Source organism: Pleurodeles waltl, chromosome 11 (assembly GCF_031143425.1).
Source record: "Pleurodeles waltl isolate 20211129_DDA chromosome 11, aPleWal1.hap1.20221129, whole genome shotgun sequence".
Taxonomy (NCBI): Eukaryota; Metazoa; Chordata; class Amphibia; order Caudata; family Salamandridae; genus Pleurodeles; species Pleurodeles waltl.
Genome location: NC_090450.1, coordinates 934,375,777 through 934,400,945, shown reverse-complemented (window position 1 = coordinate 934,400,945; position 25,169 = coordinate 934,375,777). Strand labels below are relative to the sequence as shown.

The 25,169-nt window shown below is 47.9% G+C and overlaps 1 protein-coding gene across 2 annotated transcripts in view; it reads left to right on the top strand.

The window, feature by feature from the left end:
• CIT (citron rho-interacting serine/threonine kinase) overlaps nt 1-25,169 on the top strand; it is a 1,039,445-nt gene that overhangs the window by 339,493 nt on the left and 674,783 nt on the right. For both annotated transcript variants that reach the window (XM_069215034.1, XM_069215033.1), the window contains exon 15: nt 17,466-17,519. In XM_069215034.1, the coding sequence (XP_069071135.1) occupies nt 17,466-17,519 (54 nt within the window). The remainder of the gene's footprint in view (nt 1-17,465; nt 17,520-25,169) is intronic.

The window sequence follows — 25,169 nt, the reverse complement described above, 5'->3', positions numbered from 1 at the left end:
TTGCAGTTGGTATGAGAGGCACACCAACGAGAAGCAAAAGAGGACAGGGAAGCCTTACAGTCGGCTTTGAAAAGCCAGGCGACAATACTCGCAAACAATCAACTGGTACACGAGACTGCCATGAAGAAATTAACCGAGACCATTGCCGTCAGTAAGGTCCACCCCAATGTCCCAAGTTCAGTGTTGCAGAAATATCAAGAAGGGGAAGACCCAGAGTCTTTTTTCACTAACTTTGAGAGACTGGCTTCTTCAGGCCAGTGGCCTGAGGACAGATGGGGTCAGTATGTCGCACCCTTACTTACCGGTTTATTACAGGCAGCCTATCAAGCAGCAAACCCGGGGGGAACCACACCATACAAAGAGATAAAGACCAGCATCTTAGAACGGGTGGGACATGACACAGAATACTACCGGGTCAAATTATGAAAAATCAAATGGGGACCAAATGAGGACCCCCGTACTTTTTATTATCGTGTAAAGGATTTGGCTTTGAAATGGTTGGGTCCTTTCGGGAATAGCCGTGAGGAGGTGATCCAAACGATTGTTCTCGAACAATACTTAGATGCCTTACCTACTTCTACAAAAAACTGGATCCGCCAACATCCAAAAGTGAATACCGACATGGCGATCGATTTAGCATGTGCATATCATCGCTCTGTAGATGTAAGGGGTGTACCACCCAGACCCAGCATAAAATCGGGTGTGTCCAGCCCCAAAATCGCTCCGAGAGTTCTTCCCGACGAGCCAGTTCCCCGTAGACTAACAGAAAGTCCGTCTGTACCGGGACCCCAATGTTACAACTGTGGGGAATGGGGACACATAGCCCGCATGTGTCCGAGGAAACATGACAGTAGTGAGCCGATGGAGATCGGAGTAACTCGGCGACGGGTACTTTGTACCGGAAGAGGTAACATGAAATTTAAACAGACAATGAGCATCAATGGACGGTCGGTATGTGCTCTAGTTGATTCGGGTTGCAGCCAATCCGTAGTTAGGAAAGACCTAATAAACCCGGCAGACAGTGAAACAGGGCAGTGGGTGAATATTTGCTGTATTCACGGAGACAAAGAGCAATACCCATTACAAATACTGACAATGGAGTGGGGGGAACTACCGGGATTTCCTGCCTATGGGAATAATGGCACAACTGATTGAGGAATGTATCATCGGGACCGATTATGAACATTTTCAAGAGCTCCTGGATCAGGTTAGAAATCCCAAGGTGACCCAGGACTGGTGGGGGGGAAGCTCCCTTTTCTGACAGTACTATTGAATGCCCTGTAACACGTAGGAAACTGTCACGCCGAGAAAAACGGGAAGGGGCCAGAACAAGCCCAAGGACTTGTAGTGGAAACCCACGAAGCACCTGTCCGTTTCTATCAACAACATAGAGAAGATCCCTCTCTCGCTCAGGCTTGGAGATCCGCAAAATCAGAAGAGACCGAGGAGGTGGGTCCTTACTTCCTAATTAAGAGAAACCTCTTATACAGAATAACCACTACTCGTACGGGGAACGTAAACAACAACTATTGGTACCAGAACATTATAGGGATCATGTCCTGACCCTGGCTCATAATCAACCAGGAGGGGGTCATTATGGGAGGGAAAAAAACGAAGAGTATCTCCTCAGGCGGTTTTATTGGCCAGGGGTTTTTGCGCACATAAGAAAGTATTGTTCTCAGTGTCCCAGGTGCCAGCTTACTGAACCGGGTAAACCTAAAAAAGCACCACTAATGCCCCTACCCATCATAGACATCCCTTTTAGCAGGATAGGGATGGATCTGATTGGGCCCGTAGTACCCTCGACTAAAGGTCACACGTATATCCTAGTTATGGTTGATTATGCCACCCGATACCCCGAGGCTATTCCTCTGACAAGTATGACTACCAAGACCGTAGCCCAAGCAACGATAACCGTCTTCTCTCGAATTGGGTTTCCCCATGAAATACTCACCGACCAGGGGACCCCCTTTATGTCTACTCTCATGAATCAGGTGTGTAAGACATTAGGTATTTCCCAAATCAGAACCTCGGTTTACCATCCACAGACGGATGGATTGGTGGAACGTTACAACCGAACAATAAAAACCCTACTGAGAAAATTAGTGCAGGACTCAGGGAGAGACTGGGATCAGAAATTACCACTAGTGTTATACGCTATCCGAACCCATGAACAGGCCTCAACAGGTTATAGCCCCTTTGAGTAAGTGTTCGGCCGGCAGCCCCGTTCCCTTCTAGACATGGCCATTGAAACATGGGAGGAAGAGGCGGAAGAAGGAGGAAGGCCATTATTAGAATATGCCCACAACTTATGGTCTCACCTACAAAGATTATGGGAAGAGGTAACAGTGAATATGGAACAGGCCCAAAGAACCCAAAAACAGTATTATGACAGAGGGAGTAAGCTGAGGGTTTTACAACCAGAAGACCGGGTACTAATAATGCGTCCCACATCAGAACAAAAACTCCTTGCAAGATGGCAGGGTCCATATAGGATAATTCGAGCAGTTTCTCCTGTTATCTATCTGATTGAAATCTCGGCCAATCCTAAAAAAAAAACAGATTTATCATATAAACCTCTTAAAAAAATGGGAAGAACCCGACAACTGACGTTTCCGTAGGAATGGGTCGATTCCTATGTCCCAGTAAAAATTTGAATATTGAGTTCTGTCCCACCGGACACAACGATGGGAAAGGGTTACCCTCGGTAAATGAAGCCTTGACGAATCTAGAGAAGGGGCAGGTATATAGCTTACTGAAGTATTTCCAACATTTCTTTTCAGAAACGCCAGGTAAAACCACCTTGATATACCATAAAATACGGACGACACCAGGTAAAATTGTTAGGTTACGTCCGTATCGTATTCCCGAGGCAAGGAAACGAATTATGGAGGACGAGATACAGAAAATGCTAGATCTAGGGGTGGTGGAACCTTCGACTAGTCCCTGGTGCTCCCCAGTCGTCCTGGTACCGAAACCTGACGGTACTATCAGATTCTGTATCGACTTCCGAAATCTTAACGAAAGTTCAATGTTTGCCACGTATCCAATCCCTAGAGTAGACGACGTCCTAGAAAAGCTTGGAAAAGCAAAATATATGTCCACAATAGACTTAACTAAAGGGTATTGGCAGATCCCGTTAGCCCCGGAGGACAAAGAAAAAACGGCTTTTGCGACCCAGTCCGGTCTTTATCATTTCACTGTGCTACCATTTGGACTACATGGAGCACCAGCTACATTCCAAAGGTTAATGGATAGGCTATTAAAACCATTTCATACTTTTGCAGCAGCCTACCTAGACGACGTAGTCATATTTAGTGAAACCTGGGAAGATCATCTAATCCACTTACAACAGATATTCCACACTCTCGCAAGAGCGGGTCTAACTGCCAACCCCAAAAAGTGCGTTATAGGAAAACCAGACATTTCATACCTAGGATACAAAATCTGTCAGGGGACTCTGCAACCCCAAACTAGGAAAGTAGAAGCCATTCTAAATACACCTAACCCTAAAACAAAAAAAGATTTACGCTCGTTTTTGGGTTTAGTAGGCTACTATCGAAGGTTCATACCTGAATATTCCACCCTTGCAGCTCCTCTCACAGATCTACTGTCTAAATCACACCCTAACCGGTTAGCACCTTTTTCGGATGGCCAGACGGCTAGTTTTGAGCAGCTAAAATCCTATCTGACCAAAGAACCCATATTACAGTGTCCAGACTTCTCGAAACCCTTCCATCTGTACACGGATGCCTCCGACGTAGGACTGGGCGGGGTTCTGGCTCAACCCGACGGGGAGGGTCGTGATCACCCTGTAGTATATATCAGTAGGAAACTGTTCCCCCGAGAACGTCATTTTCCCATCATCGAAAGGGAGTGTTTGGCTATCAAATGGGCCGTGGACACTTTACAGTATTACCTGCTGGGTCGACCTTTTATTCTTTTTACGGATCATGCTCCCCTCACTTGGTTGGCCGCGCATAAAGATACAAATTCCAGGATGCTGAGATGGTTCCTTGAACTGCAGCCGTTTTCCTTTCAGGTCCGCCACATACCAGGGTCCCAGCAAGCCCCGGCTGATTATTTGTCACGGATCCCTGACTCTACCATGGTCCTCGAACAGGACCGTTCTTGGGGAGAGGTGTGTGACCGGGTAACCCCGTTCAATCCGGCAAGAAGTGCTGCAGGTGACGTATCGGAATCATCCGATACGTCACTTCCGCGTTGCCGGGGAAACGCGGCCAGAGAGAGGCAGGCGTCCAGACGTTGCCGGGGTAACCCAGGAGGGTTTCCGGTCCGGGACGCTGAAGAGCCCGGGTGCACCGTGGAAGAGAGAGGAGAAGCCCGAAGAGAGAAGCGCGGAGAGAAAAGCAGAGAAAACGGAGAAGAAACCCAAGGACGAGGAAATCTACGGAGACGGCCAGAGGGGGAATCCCGACAGAAGAGATCCCGCATACGACGAGGTGCTGGAACCGGTCAACACTGTCGAAGGGGATCAACAGACGGACCACCCTAGCGCCAGCCACGACCCTGGAGGGTCGTGGCTGAACAAGGTACGGTCCTTTTGGACTCACAGAGGGAGCACTATTTTAAAGGGGACTGGGGAGGAGAACTAGAGAAGGGTGAAGGGTAGAGCGGGAGGGAATTGAAAGACACTACCGACCCCAGGCAGTGGTCACTTCGTTCCCACAAACTCCTCACTGGCACAACCCCACCGTTTTTCTTACCTCTTCCCCAGTCTTTTATAGTACAGAGAGAAAGAGACGTATTTTTGCACCCCACTTACCGTAGCGTTTCTGTCCTTCTGTTTTCGGTATCCCAACACTGGAACCACCGAGAGACCACCAGAGCAGCAACCTGGAAAAGAAGAAAGAGAAACAGAGGAAACCACCAGTCAGAGAAGAAGAACAATACCTTAATTCTAAAAATCAATACTCCCTAAAAGCAAACATTTAAACATTTAATTTGAATAAACCACTTACCTGAGCAACACCAACGCCTCTCCGTTGCCTTTATAGTGTTCGTCCTGTCACACATACCTTCAGTGTTTCCATCATGGAATACATTCCATAGACGAATGCTCAGGCATAAGCATTTCTTCCTTTGCTGTACCTTGACAGGAACAAATTCAGATGCGAATGTTATTTATGAACAATAGAACATGAGGTGGAGGGCCTGTACCACTTAAAAATTCAATAGAAGAGTGGAGCTTTCATGCTGCTAGTGCTTATTGTTCCATCGTAAGTATTTGCATCTGAGAGACTCTTCCTGGACCACATACCTAGTTACACTTATTAAGCAGTGACCACTTTTGTTGCTGTGAGCACACTATTCTTGGTATATGTGAAAGCATCTATATCACTTAGGAAAATGCAAGTTTCCAAGCCTTCTAGACTTTCTATGTCTCCCCTTTCTGTGCATGACAACCTCCATGGATTTGAGATTGTCCATCCTATTCCTGCTTTTGACCATTTCCTAAGTTGATAACAAAGAACATCATTACTACCCAGAAGCAGCAAACTCATCCCAGAGTAACAGCTTAGAGAACTATTACCAAGGAGATGCCCCTACTGAAATTCTCTTCATTGTAGTGTAATCTGGAATAGCCACCTTTGAACAGTTCCCATACAAAGTCAAGGCCATGCTCTTTGCGCTCACCTGGATCATTAAATCTAGGATATGAATGCAGTTGTTTCTTAGTCAGGTTTTTATGTATAACCCATTTATGTGGAAAGCGCGTGAATGTGGCACAGTTTTCAGTAACAAATTCTGAGGGCAAGTGGGTAAATATCCAGAAAACATACATAAGTAACTTCATACGTGGTAGAACAAAGACAGATTGGAAAACGGTCTGACTTGGAGGAATTCACACAAATGGTTAATACACACGAATCTTGAAGCATTAAATAAAGTGATCTATTAAGGTGCATAAGTTCACATGCATTTTTTCTTTACTCGCAGTGCTTAAGTGTAACCCCCTTCTGTACAGAATACGTTTCCTGTCAATGAGCTTCTAGCTGCAAAGGTTGTATTGAAGGTTTGAAGTATTTTGAATCATGGTTTGGGTCACTGCTTGGGTGTGAAGAATTGACAATCACATATGCTCTTGACCCACTCGCATATGTCACATCTGGGTTCCTTCAGTCCCTTGCAGTTCAACTTGAGGTGGTGTTTGTAGGAAAGTGCCTCTTTTGACATGGTCACCCCCACCACTTTTTGCCTGGTTTCTTGTATGATTTTGACTGTTAGTGCACTGGATCTCTGATAACCAGATCCCCAGTGCCAGATCTCCTTCCCCAAAGCTGCACAGTTGTTTTGCACAGTTGGCAAATCCTTTAGATACCACTGTAAGTCCCTAGTAAATGGTACCCAGGGTACCTAGGACCTGGGGTTCTAAGGAAGGTCCTTGTGGGCTGCAGCAGCAATGGTCCCACCATCAGGGATGCCTCGGCAAACCCACACAGTGCTGCCATTGCAGACTGCATGTGGTGGTGCAGGCTAAATTGAAACACACAACTTGTCACACACCCCTGTGTGCCAGGTCCCCTATCACTGAATGTGCCCAGTGTAAGTCACCCCGAAAGAAGGGTGCATCTAGGCACATGAGGGCATATCTGCATGAGCAGATATGCCAGTGCTATGGCTGTCGATTCTGAGACATAGTAAGCAAACAGGGAAGCCATTTTAAATGCATTTGCTGGACACTGGTCATTACTAGTTCCCCACTACATGAAAGCTTCTATGAATCCTGGGATTTCTGATGGATACAACTACCTGTGGATTCCTCACCTAATGAATTCTCCCATGGCGCCAGCAATTCGACGGAAATCTTCTTACTAGTCTCTGCACGTCGACGAGGACGTCACTCCAGCCCACGCGACGCCGTCTGACGTCATACAGGCAATAAGAGGTCCTCGACGACGTGCCGACGTCAGTTCCCTTTTTTCCGTGCATTCGAAACGGTTATCTTCGAGGGAGCAACTGTTACTTTCGTGGTTACAGTGTATTTTATGCTGCGTAGTCCTTCGCTGCAGTAATAATGTCGCAAAGAAAGTCGGGTTTTAAGCCTTGTCGTGAGTGTGGAGGCAAGATGTCAGTTACGGATCCTCACTCCGACTGCCTTTGGTGTTTGAGCTCCGACCACGACGTCTCGACTTGCGATTCATGCCAGCACATGAATCCAAAAGCCCTCAAGGAACGTGAGGCGAAGTTGTTTATGGCGAAGTCGAAAAAAGAAAAACATCGTACAACTTGTATCCTGGGGAGATATATTCATGCTCTTATGGATGACATTTCCTCATCATTTACGGAGCTTCCCCAGGGTCTTTTGGATGTTGTTTCAGATGCCCAGGCTGCCGCGACCCAGATTATTCAGACTGGGCTAGACACAACCGACTCGGTGGCCAGAGCAATGGGCACAACTGTGGTGGCAAGGAGGCAGGCCTGGCTCCGTAACTCGGGGTTTTCTGCGGATGTACAGTCAACTTTATTGGATCTCCCTTTTGATGGGGACAAGCTGTTTGGGGCCAAGGCAGATTCGGCCTTGGAACGTTTTAAGGAGAGCAGGGCCACAGCTAAATCATTAGGGCTCCAAGCTCCTTCTTCCTCTGCCTCTTCCAGATTTTTCAGGAGGTTTCGGGGATTTGGGCGTGGCTCTTCCTCCTCTTCCTTTCGGGGGAGATACCAGCAACCTGCCTCTTCCCATCCCTATAGATCTTTTAGAGGGAGAGGTAGGGCCCGCACCAGAGGAGCCTCTCAGCAGCACTCTGCCTCTTCCTCATCCTCTGGAGGGGTGCAGCAGGGGAAGCAGCCTTAGGCTTCCACCATTTCCCACTCACTCCTCTCCTGTAGGGGGAAGATTACAGCATTTTCTCCGCACATGGAAGACTGTTACAACGGACACTTGGGTGCTCAGTATTGTGGGAAAAGGCTACACCCTTCCCTTTCGGGAGTTCCCGCCCCTCATCCCGCCCCGCCCATCTTATTGTTCAGAAGAACACCTCCTGTTGCTAGAACAGGAGGTACAAGTCCTCCTTTCAAAGGGCGCGGTGGAGTTGGTCCCAGAGCAGGAAAGGGGTCGAGGTTATTACTCAAGGTATTTCCTGATTCCCAAGAAGGATGGTCGGTTGAGACCAATCCTGGACCTGAGGATCTTGAATTGGTTCCTCAAACAGGAAAAGTTCAAGATGCTGACCCTAGCTCAGGTGCTTTTGGCGTTGAACAAGGAAGATTGGATGGTGTCTGTCGACTTGCAGGATGCTTACTTTCACATCCCGATACTCAAGTCACACAGGAAGTATCTCCGGTTTGTGGTAGGGTCGCAGCACTATCAGTTTGCGGTCCTCCCGTTTGGTCTTACTTCAGCACCTCGAGTCTTCACGAAGGTGATGTCAGTGGTTGCGGCAGAGCTCAGAAGGAAGGGCATAGCAGTATTCCCTTACTTGGACGATTGGTTGATCAAAGCCAAGTCTCCGGAGCTTCTGTCGCATCATCTGCAGTCAACACCCCAGCTGTTGTTCGACCTGGGTTTTTCGGTGAACGAGCCCAAATCTCACCTGGAGCCCTCTCAGCGCCTCCTGTTCATAGGGGCAGTACTGGATACAGCATTGGGTCGAGCCTTTCCTCCGCCTCAGCGGATCCAAGATATTCGGGAATTGGTTCCAATGTTTCGAAATGGAGCGGTAGTTCCAGTCCTCAAGGTCCTTCGTCTGCTCGGTTTGTTTGCCTCCTGCATTCTGTTGGTCACGCATGCTCGCTGGCACATGAGGGCTCTTCAGTGGTGCCTCCGAAGGCAGTGGTCTCAACACAAAGGGGATCTAGAAGGTGCTGTCAAGATCTCCAGAGATGCTGCTGTGGAATTGAGATGGTGGATTGCGGGCAACAACCTTTCACAAGGAAAGCCGTTCGCGCAGTCGCCACCAGTGGCCACGGTCATAACGGATGCTTCCGCTCTAGGGTGGGGAGCTCATCTGGGGGATCTGGAGATCAAAGGCCTTTGGTCTCCAGAGGAACAGATGTTTCATATCAATCTGTTAGAGTTACGGGCTGTACGTCTGGCTCTCAAGGCCTTCCTCCCTTCCCTTCGTGGTGAGTCGGTACAGGTCCTAATGGACAATACTACCACGATGTGGTACATAAACAAACAGGGAGGAGTAGGGTCGTACCTTCTCTGCAGAGAAGCTCTTCGACTATGGTCCTGGGCAGAGGACCATCAGATTTGTTTGGTAGCAAATCATCTGGCCGGGGTCTTGAATGTACGTGTGGACAGTCTCAGTCGCCAATTCTCGGCAGACCACGAGTGGCGTCTCCATCCAGATCAGGTCCGTTTAATCTTCCAAAGGTGGGGGTTTCCTCGGGTAGATCTGTTTGCCACTCTGGAGAACGCGCATTGTCCGTTATTCTGCAGCCTCCAGTATCCGATGCAGGGAGCGTTGGGGGATGCGTTTCAAATAACCTGGTATGGCCAGTTGCTTTACGCGTTTCCTCCCATACCCTTGATTCCTCGAGTATTGAGGAAGATTCGCCAAGACCGGGCCCAAGTCATCTTAATAGCTCCGGATTGGCCAAGGAGGGTGTGGTACTCCGACCTTCTCCAACTCTCAATGTGCCCTCCGCTCCGTCTCCCTATCAGGGCAGACCTCCTCTTGCAGTCGCAGGGGCAGGTTTTACACCCCAACCTCCAGAGTCTGCACCTACATGCCTGGAGATTGAACGGGGCAACCTGAGTTCCTTCTCTCTCCCGCCTGATGTAGTGGATGTTATATTAGCGGCCAGGCGACACTCCACTAAATCTATCTACGCTAATAGGTGGTCTAAATTTGTTATGTGGTGTGGAGAGAGGCAGATTGATCCCTTACATGCTCATCTGTCGGACGTTTTGTCTTTTGCTCTGTCTCTAGCGCAGAAAGGTTGTGCAGTGGCTACCATTAAGGGTTATTTATCGGCCTTGTCAGCCTTCATATGTCTTCCAGACCAACCATCGTTATTTAAATCCCCTATTGTTATCAGATTCTTGAAAGGTCTTCTAAATAAATATCCTCCAAAACCATTCGTTATGCCGCAATGGGATTTGTCCCTGGTCCTGACTTTCCTTATGGGGTCCCCTTTTGAACCTATGCATTCTTGCCCCTTAAGGTATTTGGTTATAAAAACAGTCTTCCTGGTAGCTATAACATCTGCAAGGAGAGCGAGTGAGTTGCAGGCCTTATCGGTAAAGCCCCCTTATACAACTTTTTATGGGGATAAGGTGGTGTTGAGGACCAAGGCTGCTTTCCTCCCGAAGGTTGTTTCACCTTTCCATTTGGCTCAGACAATCACTTTGTCCACGTTCTATCCTCCGCCTCATCCTTCCAAAGAGGAAGAAAGACTGCACCGGCTGGACCCAAAGAGGGCGTTGAGCTTCTTTATTGATAGAACAAAGGATTTCAGGCTGGAGGATCAGCTGTTCATTGGATACGTGGGCAAGAGGAGAGGAAAGGCAGTCCACAAGAGAACACTATCCAGGTGGGTTGTTCTTTGCATTAAAATCTGTTACTCTTTGGCAAAGAAGGATCCTCCTGAGGGCATTAGAGCTCATTCCACCAGAGCTAAGTCGGCCACTTCGGCCTTGGCCAGAGGTGTTCCTGTGGTCGACATCTGCAAGGCCGCAACTTGGTCGTCCCTTCACACTTTTGCGAAACATTACTGTTTGGATTCTGAGGTTAGAAGGGACGGCCATTTTGCATGGTCAGTGCTGCAGGATTCCTTGGTTTGACCATTTAGGCACCCGCCACCGGGCGTGGTACTGCTTTGGGACTCTATTCATTAGGTGAGGAATCCACAGGTAGTTGTATCCATCAGAAGAACGAGTTACTTACCTTCGGTAACGACTTTTCTGGTGGATACATTAGCTACCTGTGGATTCCTCACGGTCCCACCCGCCTCCCCGTTGCCTTTCTGGTCTTACCAAGTAATCCTTGAGTGCGCTCCTCTTGGTCTTCAAGGTTGCAATAGAGGTTGTATATATGGATATTTGTGTATATTTATCTGTATATATATATATATATATATATATATATATATATATATATATATGTATATATCTTTGTGTATATACATGATTTGCGTATATTTGTTATATTAAATTTACAGCTATTCATTGCAATGTTGTGTATTTTACAGTGTTGTGGGATGTTACCTTGCTCTTTCATTGCATTGGGTTGTTGTTCTCATGCACGTAAAAAATGTTGGTACTGACGTCGGCACGTCGTCGAGGACCTCTTATTTGCCTGTATGACGTCAGACGGCGTCGCGTGGGCTGGAGTGACGTCCTCGTCGACGTGCAGAGACTAGTATGAAGATTTCCGTCGAATTGCTGGCGCCATGGGAGAATTCATTAGGTGAGGAATCCACAGGTAGCTAATGTATCCACCAGAAAAGTCGTTACCGAAGGTAAGTAACTCGTTTGTTTGGTATTAAACATCTCAGAATAATAAACCCTCGCTGATCCCAGTGATGGATTTATTAATAAATGCATACAGAGAGCACCTTAGAGGTGCCCCTGAAAACCTATCTGGCTACTGGTGTGTTCTTTGACTGATCCAAACTAGTGCAGCCACCCTAGATGGCGTTCTTCCCCCCTAAGGTGAGAGCCAATGCTCGTGGTGGCCCAGAACAAAGGCCTGTTCTGGGTGGAGATAACACCTCGTCCCGAGCAGGATGGATATTCCTGGGCAGGGAGATTCAAAGGCCTTGCTGCCTTTGAAATGCAACTCAGGTCTCTCCAAATGGCGGAGATAATCAGCCTGCTGTCCTGACCCCACTCTTGGAGACAGTACAGGCGGGAAAATTAGACAGATCAGGAGCTGTGCCCACTTCATACCAGGTCCAACCGTAAGGTGGGCGAGCTGAAGTGGACACCATTTTTCAAATTCCTCCATCTTGTCTGGAAGGAATTAGGCCACTAGGATTAGGGCTATGCCTACTTCCCAACTGAAGTGGTCTACAAGGGTTGTTGTCACCCTAAAGATGGTCAGCCCATTGGCTACCACTTGGCACTCCTTATAACCCCCCTAAATTGAGTATTTAGGTTGCACCCCTGGACCCTAGAATTCAAATGCCGACAGCCTAAGAAGACTCGGACAAAGAAGAGTTTCACCTGCAGAAGAGGAAAAGAAGCAGCAGTTGACGTGGAACCAGCCCCTCCGGCCTGCCTGCTGACCTGGAAGGATCCTGCAGAAGAAGCCAGCTAGTCCAACCTTCAATAAAGACTCAAGTCTCCCATGGACAGCGGACTTGCCCTACAACAAAAAAAACTCCAAATACAGGACTCTGCAGCTGCTGGAACCCCAGAAACACGACATCAGAATTGACCACTGCACCTGATGTCTACGACCTGAAGTGAAGTCAACCAACAATGCTATCGCGGGTCCCCAGCTGCCCAGATACCGAGTCCAGTGTGGTCACCCATCTTGGACTCTTCTGACATGCCTACAGCCTCTGCATGCAGGCCCCCTTCTCCCACAGGCTTGTGACCTGACATCTCCAGCAATCACTGCACCCGTGACCCCTGGCCCCAGCTGAAGTGGGTCATTGGTGTCAATGACACCCTGCCGGACTCCCCAACAAAGCCTGGCAGCCTCAACACACAGACAGGACCCCCTGACCTCGAGTGCTCACAGATGTGAAACCCCGATGCCTAAAGACACCCTTGCATCTGTCACCCCTGGGCACAGACGAAGAGGACCAAAGGTGCACCCACATCCCCGAGCATCCCAAGTCTACTACTTATCTGCTTATTGTCCCTGACTTGCTTCCTAGCCAAAGCCAAAGCCTGTCTTCACTAGGATCAAACTCCAGTACGAAACCATTGGGCACCCAATGCCTTACTGCCATCTCTTTACCCGGCTGCCCCAGTGCAGCCCGGTGTGACCTGTTGGTGTGGTTCTGACAAGTACCTGGTACTTACCTTAACTGCCTGAGATTGGCTCCCCCCCCCCCCAAAAACAAAGCTGGGGCTGAGCCAGCAGATGAAAAATAACTTGCTATCATTATATTTTTCATCATTTCTTACCGGCTGATTCAGCCAGCTGAGTTTACAGGACGGGGTGGGGCTGGGCCGCGTGAGGGGGAAGGAGGGGAGAGTGCACTAAGTGTACCTGTATGTTTGGCTGGCTGTCTGAGACTGGCCAAACACACATTCACACTTAGGTTACTCCAACCCGGCTGTATACACAGCGGGCTGGAGAAACAGCACAGACCCCAGGCTTGTGTCTGAGCAGCAGTCCGAGCCTCTCAGACCAATCCTGACGCTGCTTTCATGCTATGTTTAGCATCTAAGCAGCACCAGGATTGCTGGGGAGCCTGTGCTGGTGTCCCAGCATATGCTGGGACACCAAAAGAGGAGCGAGACAGCTGGAGGCAGTGGGAGACGGGCGGCGCAGGGGAAACGGTAAGTGGTTTCTTTTTCTTTTTTTTTTCTTTTTTAAAGTAGTTTCTCCCATTGTACTCCGTTGCCCCCACCCCGCCTCTCCCTTTGACACATGCGGGGGCCGCCATCGCTGATCCTATCCTACCCACAATGGTAAGCTGGGATTGTCATGCTACAGTCATATCTTAGCTGTTCGATTCATGAATCTCAGTACATGCTCAAAGGTCTTGGGCAACTCATTAGCAGTTCTGTGGATAATCTAGTAAAGGTGTACTTGCAGTTATGGATCTGTATTGTTCCTCAAATCAGATGTGAGCATATGCATCCAGAGCACTGTTCCTATGCTCTTTGACTAAAACACCAGTTGGCACAGCAGTATTTTTCCATTTGGCTGCTATTTTTTGTGTCATAGATGATGTGAGTGGCCACTCATTCCTGATCATTCCTTTCATAATACTTGGTTTCAGTCCCAGTATCAAAGTGCCTAGCGTCACAGGGAGCAAGTAACCCAGCCCTTTCCTTCATGTTTTAACATCTACTTCCAAATATTCTGTGGTTGCCCTCCCCTCCCAAACCCAGATTGTATGCTATCTGCACATATGCCTAATTAATCCCTAAACCACAGTGTGTTAGGAATAGAAGGCGTGGGATTATGATCCTAGCAGAGAGAAGATAACAGAAGAGGGGAGTGTAAAACCTCACTATTTTACACAATATAAATTACAACCCTTTATTGTATTCCCATCGAATTTTGTAGAATTTAGTTCTGTGCTGAGATTAAACTACTTTATTTTACCTAAAATATAAGATTTAAGCTGGGCAATTGCGTCTTTTGATTGACTATTGAGTTCTGGGCTCTTATCCCCTAAGGAAGGTTACCTTTGGTGCCGCTTGACGAATCTTCACAAAATGTTCAAATCTAATTGGTTCAGCAGCTGTTTTGGAAGTTTTGGGTGATCCGTCAAGCGGGTGCTGAGAAAAAGGGAAGTCCCAAAACGTGTATTCCCCATTCATTTTCCACAGAGTCTCTAGACATGCCTACAGCCCAACCCACTGAACGGAATTACACCAAATTTGGCAGGAAGCTAGATCCTGTTCCGCAGATTGTGATTTTTGTAATTTGGTGTAAATCCGTTCAGTAGTTTTGGAGATATTATAGGTTCAAAAAATATAGATACTTAGGGAGGTGGATCCTCTGTGGATCCAGCTGTCCCCTTGCTGATATCTGATTGGCTGCCAACACTTCAACAAGGAAGCAAAAAAGATTTAAAAGAAAAGAGGCCAGCTTAGGGAGCCGCTAGCCTTGGAGCAGGTGTCATCAAGGGACCCCGCTTGGGCTATAAAGCATATCTATTTTTTTGTTTTTAGGAAAGGGAGTTCTTTTATTTTTTTCCCGAGTGGGTCTGGTCCTGGGATATTGGGGGAGCACAGGACCCCCCTCCTAGGACTTATAGTAGCCTGGGGACCACCACCTCCCTGGGGCAATGATGCAAAAATATGCAAAGGGACGAGTGGCCCTCCGTGCCCCAGGGACAACCACCTCCCCAGAGCAAGATACATTTATAATAGTAGGATGAGTCCTGAGGACCTCCTCTGGACTGAAATAAAAATAATGTAGGGGTACATTACGGATCCTCAGCCCTGGGGACCACCACCTCCCTGGGGCTAAATTAAATGTTGGAGCGTGCCCCCCCTCCCTGTGGAGCCATACACTGCCCGAGGGGCTGCCACACCCTAGGGCCGGCTCCTGCTGTTTAGCAGCCTCCTATGTGCAATAGCAATGCTGGTGGGGAGCCGGCTGGGGCCTTCAGACATGGTCCCATTGCACACTGGGAGCCCTGTGTAGACCCAGGAGACCTGTCCGGTCACCGGGGGATGGGGTCCCCAAGGGCAAGATTGGTCTAGGGAGGGGGCGCGTGGCCCTCCTCCTCTGTTAAGTTTGTTTATTCAGCGATTTCATCCTGAAAAACAATATGAAATCCTTTGTGGAGGTGAATGCATCACTGATCGATTGGAGCGCAATCTGTATGGGACTGTGATGAGTGAATTGCTTCTTGTCCTCTCCTGGTGAAAGCAAAATTCATGGTTCTCCTTTTAAATTGCTATAGGTATGCAAATGTGCATATCACCTGGAAGCCGCGCCTGCTTGGCCCCACCTTAGTAGTGTATGCATATGTCTTCCCGTCTTTTTGCCAGGATGACGGACAGTTTACCAGAGGGCCCCCAGTGCATTTCCTGACGATTTTTGGTGATGTGTTCTTGATGCCAAAGAATATGAGGACATTTCGACAAAACAAAGAAGCACTTACGTCATATAGATAAGAGGAAGGACCCTGGTTGGTGGAGATTTAAATCTTTGTAGTCTTGTTGGCCTCTATATAGGAGGATTTGTGTTATCACAGAATTCTAGAAAAAGACACAATAGGATCAGTCATCTTGCCAAAATGCACACAAGGTCACTGGTGACATTTCCTTGTGCTCCATTACACAGCTGTAGTGTAGAATACATACTGGACATTTACCCCAGGAGGCAGAAGGAATTGTGGACTCTTTGCTGGATGAAAGAGCAGATGAGGTTCCTTTGTGGCTGTCGCACAGCCACTGACACACCCACAGAGACACTCACACACCCACTCACAGAAGCACTCACTCATGCACCCACTTGGACATTCATGCACCCACTCACAATCCTCTCGGACATTCATGCACCCACTCACAAATCCTCCCAGACATTCATGAACCCACTCACAGACCCACCCACTCATTCATGTCCCCACTCACAGACTTACTCAGACACTCACGCACCCATTCACAGAACCACTCACTCATGCATGCAATCATAGCCACACTCAGATAATCACGTATCTACTCAGAGACCCACTCACAGTCATGCACCCACTCAGAGACTTATGCATGTGAGGCTGGGTGGCTATCTGGAGTTAGCCGCAGGCCAGGCCCTGCGGCCAACCCCCGCCATGCACAACACTGCCACATTTGCAATAAAGTTATTTATGAGAAAACATTGTATGGTGGGGGCTTGAATAGTTTCTTTGGGCTCAAGTTATTAGTTCTTGGGAAACGTATAACTATACTTGCTGAAATTTGTATGGTTTTGTGTGTGAAATCTGATCCTAACTATAACGCCCCTGTAACCGTTGGTTGTTAGTGAATTTCTTTGTTTTTTTTTTAATTCTATTTCCATACTATAACGTCCCTCTAACCTTTTTTTCAGTGACTGTGTGTGTGTGTGGAGATATATATATATATATATATATATATATATATATATATCTTGTAGGGGCTTTGAGGCAACATTCTTCATCCATCGTTCTGTTGTTGTCATTCACATTTTACTTCCACCCATTATAGCACACAACATGAGGCAAATGGTTTACCCACTTCAGCCATTGGTTAACTTAATTGCGAGTGAGTGCTTTCTGCTCTCTTTAAAGGAGAACATCAAGATACAAGACTAGAGACTGAAATGGCAGTAAGTACGTTTTGAGACAAAATATTTTTTCTTTTAGGCAACTTTTTTTTAAATATTGGCTATCACCCGCCATCTTCAACAATAAAGTTTTACAAAAGCAATGACAAAACAAGCATTGACATAGGCCAAATGCTGGGAGACAACATAAGCCTGTTGGTTTTGCCAAGAGAAAGAGTTGCTTTGGTTCTGTCCTCGAGCAGTGTGAACACAGATTTGAGCATAAAGTGAGAACAGGAGTATTTCAGCCACCCATTTCCCAGAATCCACACCTCTTTGGTAGATAAGCCAGTAGACTGGCTCATGATCCCTACAAGTGGTTGTAAGAGAATTTCAGGGATGTCATCAGTCTTTTGATACAAGAAAGAGAATGCTACACTTCTTCAGAGAACTCTTACCCTTATGCACCATTGATACTGCAAGGACCACTGGGCCAAATCACTGATTTTTTGGGAGTTTACGTGAGATGCCCCCATGTCCAGGAATCCGCTACCATTGGCTGCAAAAGTGAAGAGAAGAAATGTGCCTATCAGAAACTATCCCAAGTCATTTCATCTTTTTTTCTTGCAGACTAAAGAACATGGAAAAGCAGAAGTAGGGGAGCTGCACTCAAAGCTGGAAAAGGTAATATGTGCATGAGTTTGCAAGTCTGTATTTTTATGCAACTTCAATGCGTTGTAACACTGTATAGAAGCGAGAGGGAGCTATATCAATGGTGCGTTTGAGGCTGATGCTATTAAATGTCAGAGGATGGGGAAGTGTTCGGTAGCCAGAAGTCTGGAGTTCTGGAACATGTTTTAAATGTGGTGAAGTATATGAAGGGTGGGGTTAAAGAGTGGCTGTTTTGAGTAGTGCAATGGGCCATGTGAGGAAATGGGGTGTATTATATGGTGTGGTTGTGCAACCTCACACTGCAATACACTTACCAACCCCTTTAGGACCCTTTAGGTTTTGTTTGTTAAACCTTCATCTTACCCCTGGGTAGCTATGCATTTGAGCAGTAAGGCTTACACAACAAAGCAAGTATAGAGCATTTAAATGGCATCAAAACAATGAAGAAGGAATTTCACAACACTCAGGAAATCCAACACCAATTTATAAAAAATAGACTGTTTTTTTTACAGAAGACACCACAATAAGAAATATCCACCAGAAGTTTCTGAACATATGGAATTTACAAGAAATAATAAATCAAAGCTTTTCAGTCATCTCCGCACAAGTTTTGGCAAATTTAACAAATTTGACACTTAGAGACTCTTTCAAGGAAAACATGGGCAAGTGTCAGTGCAGTCAGAGTTACATGGGGCTACCAACTCCAGCAGGGAGCTAGTCAGGGGGGGCAGAAAGGCTCTTAGGAACAGTTATCTCCACAGAAGAAGCAGTCAACCATCAGTTCCAGGCACTTTTATCAGCATTGTGATGGATTTCTGTGGAGTGGTCCTGATGCAAGGGATGAAGGATGCTGAAGATGTGTTGCGGTCGACTGGGGTTCTGCAGCGACTACTCTATGGTCCCTGACCTGGATGAGGTGCTAGTGGTCACAGGGTTGACGTCCCATGAGGTCCTTTCCGGGCTGGAAGAAGTCCAGTCACTGCTGGGCTGTCAGCTGCCCGGTGTTGTAGTCACAGGCCAATCCTCCCTGAGTCAATAGCTCTTCCTCTAATGGTCCCAGCAGCTCTCAGACAGCACTATCTGGTTCAGCCAACTTGGGTGCAACCCTGTGTATCAGGTCTTGGTCCGAAGTGCTGCATGGCGCAGTGATAGCAGCTTGAAGACTTTGGGTTACCAACCTGCCCCAGCAGGCTTCTTCAGCTGTTGTGTCCCTGTGCTGTGAACAGGAGGCCAGTTGGCTGGCCCTTAGAGTCTCTAGGCTCAGCTGGGCTCTGGAAATATCTTCTCCTTGAGAAGGACATGGCAGGCACAGTCTCTCTCTTTTCTAGTCAGCAGGTGCAGTCTTTGATGGTGCCGCCTCTTTGCTGGTCCCTCAGTGCAGCGGGGTGGACCTTCGTCGGTCACCCTTCCAGGTCAGAGATCTGAGGTCAGGATGCCAGGGGTGCCCTCTTTATGCTCAGAAAATGTCCCCAGGCCAGGATGTAGATGGTAACCAATGGACTACCAGGTTCCCTCCCACATGGTGAATACTTGTGTGGAACCTGCCCATCCCAGGAAACACTATTCTGCCCACTCTGAAGATGGTGAGAACCCTCTCTCGTTGTGTGGACCTCACTAGCCCACCGCTGGGGTTTGGTTACTTCAGGGCTCCACACCCCTACATAAACTGGTTTCCCCTCTGCTCCCCATGACAGCAAGTCTGCCTAAACAATGGGGCAGCCCTCCACCCTTGTGTTACACATTTGTCCTTCAAAGGCAATTTCCCTTTGAAGCCTGCATTTTGGGGGCTAAAGGCGCCAAAAGGCGGGAGGGAGGTACCACTTCCCTGGCCTGCAATCCCTCATTGTTCCCCTTCCTGAGAGGAGTCAACACGTCTCCCTAGGAGGACAGAAATCTGTCTCATGTAACAAGCCAGGTACACAAGTTTTAAAGGTAATCAAGTGGCAACTTTATAAAAGCTGCACATTGCAACAAGTTACATTATTTTCGATTTGAGATTCAAGTCGAGTTTAGTATAACAAGGTGTTTGATCCCCTGGAGTGGCTATTTTGGTTGCACCATCGGGAGTTAGTCCTGCTGAGGGCTCAGCATGTAACCCTGTACCCACCAATCAGGTGAGCAAGCCTTTCCACTGTAAAAACAGCAGTCTTGCATTTTTACTGTCAGAATGTGTAAACTACATGTCATGATGGTGTCATGTGTTGCACCCAGCCTTAGGCCTAGGTAGGGCGTGCCAGAGGGGGTGACTTACAAAGATATACCGGGGAACTGGAGGTTTTGCCACAGCTTTCAATGGCAAAGTCGGGCCAGCAGTACATGACTGCTCTACCTGTCTGCAGTGGCAGAGACTGGGAGACTTCGTTTACTTGGGGGACCTCCAGGGTGGCACAACTAGTGCTGCAGTCCCTGGGGTATCTCTCTAACTTACATGCCCTGGGTATCTGAGTACCATATACTAGAGAATCACAGTTAAGTTAGCCATTGCCAATTGTGTACAGCCAATTCGACATACACTTCCGGGTCAGGACTCTGGCACTGAGGTCTGGTTAGCAGGCCTTAGTGCACTCTGAGTCGAAAAATCAGTGTATCAGTCCAAAAACTTGGGGGTGACCACACAAAAAGAGGCATTTCCTCATAGCCTACTTGCACTTTGAGGTGTTGGTCAAAGGTTGCGTTCTTTTCTGAAGCGAAGAATGAATGGTAGCTTGTGACTTCTACCGAGATCTTCCGAATGTAGCAGAAGTCTTGGTTCTATTGCACTGGAGAAGCATTCATTCATATGGAAGCTAAGGAACCCTTTTTCTGTCCACTTTCTTGATTACACAAGAGAACACCAGTGTCCGCTTCAGCAACCTATCCCTCCCCATTGGACATGTTTATAGATTTACTAGTACCTTCCTAGTGGTCTTTCACAATGTCCGTATGAAGACTTGGATACCGCAGTAGAGACCCCACTGTGTATTACCTCATTATCTAGGGCGTCCTTACAATGTGGCTTGTTTTTAAGCCAAATATTACATGGAAAAGATTGAAAATACTATTCGGACTTTACGGTTTGAAAATGTTTTTTTCTCTACTTTATGGTTAATCTTTCTGCTTTTTCAGCCAGTGACATCCCTGCTCATGGCAACTTTCTCAGCAAACTGCAACTAATTCTGAATGGAACTGCTCTAAGTGGCCGTGGCCGTGGCCTACCGAAACTGCATGCCCCCCACCCTTCCCCCTTCAGGACTTACCCGGGCCAGGTGCAGTGCTGGGGGGGCACTGGACCTGGGGGAAGGGAGCGCACCGCGGGGGCCTTTGTTAGGCAACTAAGTGGTCTGTTCTAGACAGCTGGTATAAGGACAGCATGCCTTGTAGTGCAACATGAATTTCTGTGCAGCGCCGTTGATAGTTGCACAGAGTACACGCCTTTCTCTGCCGTGGCACTGGACTGTGAATTCAGTGGGATAAACATCATTTGCAGTGTTGTCTCTGCTGAAGGGCCTACTTGCCGGGAGTGCTGCCTTTTCCAACAGCACCGGTTCATTAACCGCGGCTGAGTCTTCCCAGTGGTATCTAAACATTTTACTTAACCATCTGTCAGGACGAGTTTGTACTGGATAACAACGGCCACCGTCGAAAATAAGTAGAGCGTGCGCTGCTCAACGGGGTGCACAGTGCAGACGATGGGGCCAGAAACACGGGGTGACGTATGTGACCAGAGCCAGTGTGTCACTTAGAGCAGCCCGAAGACCTAACCTGGTGACATCTGTAAATACCAACTAGCTGCGCAGCATTTAACTTTGGTGAGTGTCCGGTTAACGTCAGAGGCTCCCTGTAGGCACAGACCACGGAGGTCAGTGAGGCAGGACCCTCAGGTAGACTCTGGACGAACTGTAGTCCGACATCTGGGATCAGCACAGACTAGAGCCGTGCAGAGCAAAAACTGAAGCCGAGCACGCAGAGCGAGGCCCGGGGCCCATTCGGAAATCAAGTTACAAACTTAACAAGTACGAGGAAATAGGCGGCAAAGCGGACTCTACCGGGGTGCATGAAAGACCTAGAGATGGGTACGATTCTGACAAAACATGGCGCGTGCCTTTCTCGGAGCCCTGGGGCTGTGGCCAGCCAGAATGACCATGTTGCTTTTTGTGGCTTTCATCATGTCACCATCGATAACTGCGCCAAGCACGCTTCCTCCCTTGCGGTGTAACAACTGGATCTGCAGGAATACGTGTGCAGGCCCCCTCGCCACCTGCGCGTGTACACGTGGGAAATACTTCACAGCGGGAGGATGCAGCCTGACTCCTGCACAAGCAGCAAAAGAGGGACGGGTGAGCATACATGCCACATGTGCCACTCTGCGGTTCTAGATCTGGGCGCGTATACGGAGGTCCGCGCCACCTGGGGCACAGGGTAGCGCCCCTTGGATATTGTACATGGAGGAGGGTCTCGCAGCAGACCCACTGCTGGCAGATGATACAGGGAGCAGTACTGTGCATGGCAACAGGTGGTACCTGGATGTAGGGCATCTTCCTAAATGTCCACTCCCTGTACAGCAGGCCCCTTGCCAGACCGCACAGGGCGTGATCTGGAAGGGCTGCCACCCACCAGCTCACCCCGGCTTCAATCTACCGGTCTTTAACTACACCAGCAATTCACGCACCTGTTCCTGGGGGCTCGCTGGGCTTCTAGTGCTTTGTTCCTGCCCATTCACTGGCAATCATATTTCAGATGTTTTACTCTCTCTCTCATTGAGGGTTCCAGCGCCACGTTCATCCACTCTTAAAATTATCAAAAAATGCCCACTCCCATCAACAACCAACCCCTTGCAGCCCAGCTCGTCCGCCCGGGCTGGCGGAGGGTCGCGAGATGAGCACCCTTCAGAGACGTCTGCTGGGCAAACCTTACACACACTGGCTCGGGGGTGAAGCGTAGGGGCTGCGACGTCCTAACCTCTGTGTGGAACAAATACAAACAGCCAGAAACTCACTCACCAGAAGAGCACGAAGGTTTTGATGAAAGATTGTCATGAACGGACCGAAACCCGCCACCTCCTTCGTGGGCAGTCACTGCTCGGGGAATAGATAGATGGTAACCGGCTGCGCTTTACCAGAACTTGTACATAACACATTCTTCATTCGAGTTCCTATTGCAGATGTCGTCACAGTGCTGCGCAAGAAGTCTTTGCTTAATGTAGCCACATTATTAAGTGTAAGGCATTACGGTGCTGGCGCAGGGGACTCGGGTTGAACTGGTCTTACCCGACTGCCAGCTTACCAAGGCCCCTCGCTTCTTCTGTTCCCGTTAGGCCTGATCAGAACTTCAACAATGGTCCCTGGTCGAAAAGGCCTGGTTACCAGTTCTCCCACGGGGAGGAGCGATAAGATATTCTCCCCAGTAAGTTCAACAATGCCGCCTGACCTTAGAGTGTGACAAGAGTGCCACTCAGTGGCCGCACCACAAAATAGAAATCATAAAACTTATATCCTACTTCTGTACAAGTATCATATATTCGTAAACTGGAAATTAAACACCTTATTGTGCAGAATAAGCACCAGGAGATCTGCATCTTGGACTTTTCGCATTCTCACTTTTTGGTTCCTATTTACTTGTCACTAGAACACGCTCAAAAAGACGCACCAATGGTGCTTCATAAGCAGGCCTCCTACTACCTAGAGCAGAGTCGGACACTGCTAAGAGAGCGCCCTGGGCGTTGACGGAGAGAAATTTAGCGACCTTGGTGGTGCTAGTGAATTATATGCAGCAACAGGGGGTCGGTCCCTTTTGTGTTCACTAGTCAGTACCTGGATGAGCAGGCACTGCCCCCTCAACAAAACATCGCAGCCCCCCCCCCCCCAAATCACTAAAAGCTTAGCTGCTTCACGCAGATAACGGTTTTGTCTGTGTTAACAGGGGTCAGAGTGCAAGGAAGGGGGCAATGGGTTGTTAAAAACATGTCCTGATGTATGATAATGAACGACTAGAACCACTTTAAACTGGCAAATCAGACAGAAACGAAAAGACACAGACGAAGCTGCAGCAAGATGAGAAGTTTGCTGCTTTTGGCATAACCTTAATGCACACAGCTTCATGCCCCCTCAGAATATTGGCGGCCTGAGCCCAGCTCGCCCATGCTTAAAGATGGCCCATACCTAGAGCGCGTAAAAATGCTTGCCTGATCTCTTTAGGTCGATTAGTATGCGTAAGGTACAGCCTCTTGCATACTTTTAAGTATACTACTTCTGTGGGCTTAAAGCGATTTCGTTTGCTCGTTTGTGTCATTTAAAAATCCTTTCTTGCTCGTGGTCAGTCATGCCTGTTAGTCCCTTCTTTTTCTCTTCGGGAGCAGGGACCAACTGCTGTATAATTACGCGTTGTCCTGTTTATCTGGTCTTTAGGGGACTTTTCTTTTTTTGTCGTATCCTGCTTGTGTTCAGGTAAGCTTCTCAGAGCATTTTTGCTCTCAGTTTAGCTGTAAACAAGGCTAGAAATCAGGCTGGTATCTTGGGCACATTTTGTCTTTGTGGGCTCTCTGCGCCCTCTCTCAGCTGCCTGGCTCCCAGCCTTCGATGGCTTTGATTTTCTTTACAGAGTGTGTTTGCCTCCGGTCCCTAGAGTTGAGAGGGAGGGCGGAGGCCCACTTGTTTATTTAATTACTTGAGTATTGGAGGCCTTACTTAAGTACCAGCTACATTACACAAGGACATATTCATTTTTTGGAGGCACAGGGAGATCAAGTGACGTGAGCAGATACCATGATTCAAACCCAGGTCCTCATTTCCAAAGTCAGCACTCTAGTCGTTGTGCCACACCTTCTCCCTCTTCTTTGAGATTTCCGAGGCATTCCAGTTCCTTTCATTGTTGCAGCGCAACATGCCGTGCTTTGTTTACATAAGGAGTCCGCGCTTTTCTTTCGTTCTGCACAGCTAAGTCGCACATGGTGCCAAACACATATTTAAATGTCCAGTAAGTGAGTCATTCACTGTCTCCATACTTCCGTCGAGGAGAACACCCAGCCGGGAAATGAAGTGAAAACCCCTCTCCAGCGAAGCAAGCCAACACAGAAAAATAACACCACAAAGAGGAACTTTTAATAATGTGGATGGAAATCGGCTGTACTGCCGTCTTCACAGCGAATGCGGAGCCAGCACGCAGAGAAGATTCGCTGCCTGATGCCTGGCTGTTTTCCTTCGCGTTGTCTTGCCCTGCTTTCGAAAGTTAACTTGTTTGTGTAGTAATTTCAAGTCTGCGGTTCACCAAAGCTTGGTTAAATTCATGTATTAAACTGCATGCAGTGCGTAATAATCACAGCACGGTACACTAAAACCCACTTTGTTTACTGTTAACAAGCAGAGATGTTATGTGGCTCTAGGAGAGGTGCAGAGCGCCCACAACGGGACTGAATAAGATTCATTTTTACTGTCAGCTCCCAAACTAACCAAAACCTTTGGAAAGTTATGACACCACTCTGGCAAAGCATTATCTGCCTATTTTATTGAAAACATGCTCGACCCAAAACATAATAAACAAGGTTTGCTTCTTGCTGTTCTCTTTACTCTATGCAAACACAACTCTGCAGAGTGGGGGTACTAAAGACCCGATTTTTTTTTTTTTTTTAAATGACACATGGATACTTCGACCTACTTATTTTAATACCCAGAGCCCTGTAACTAAGGC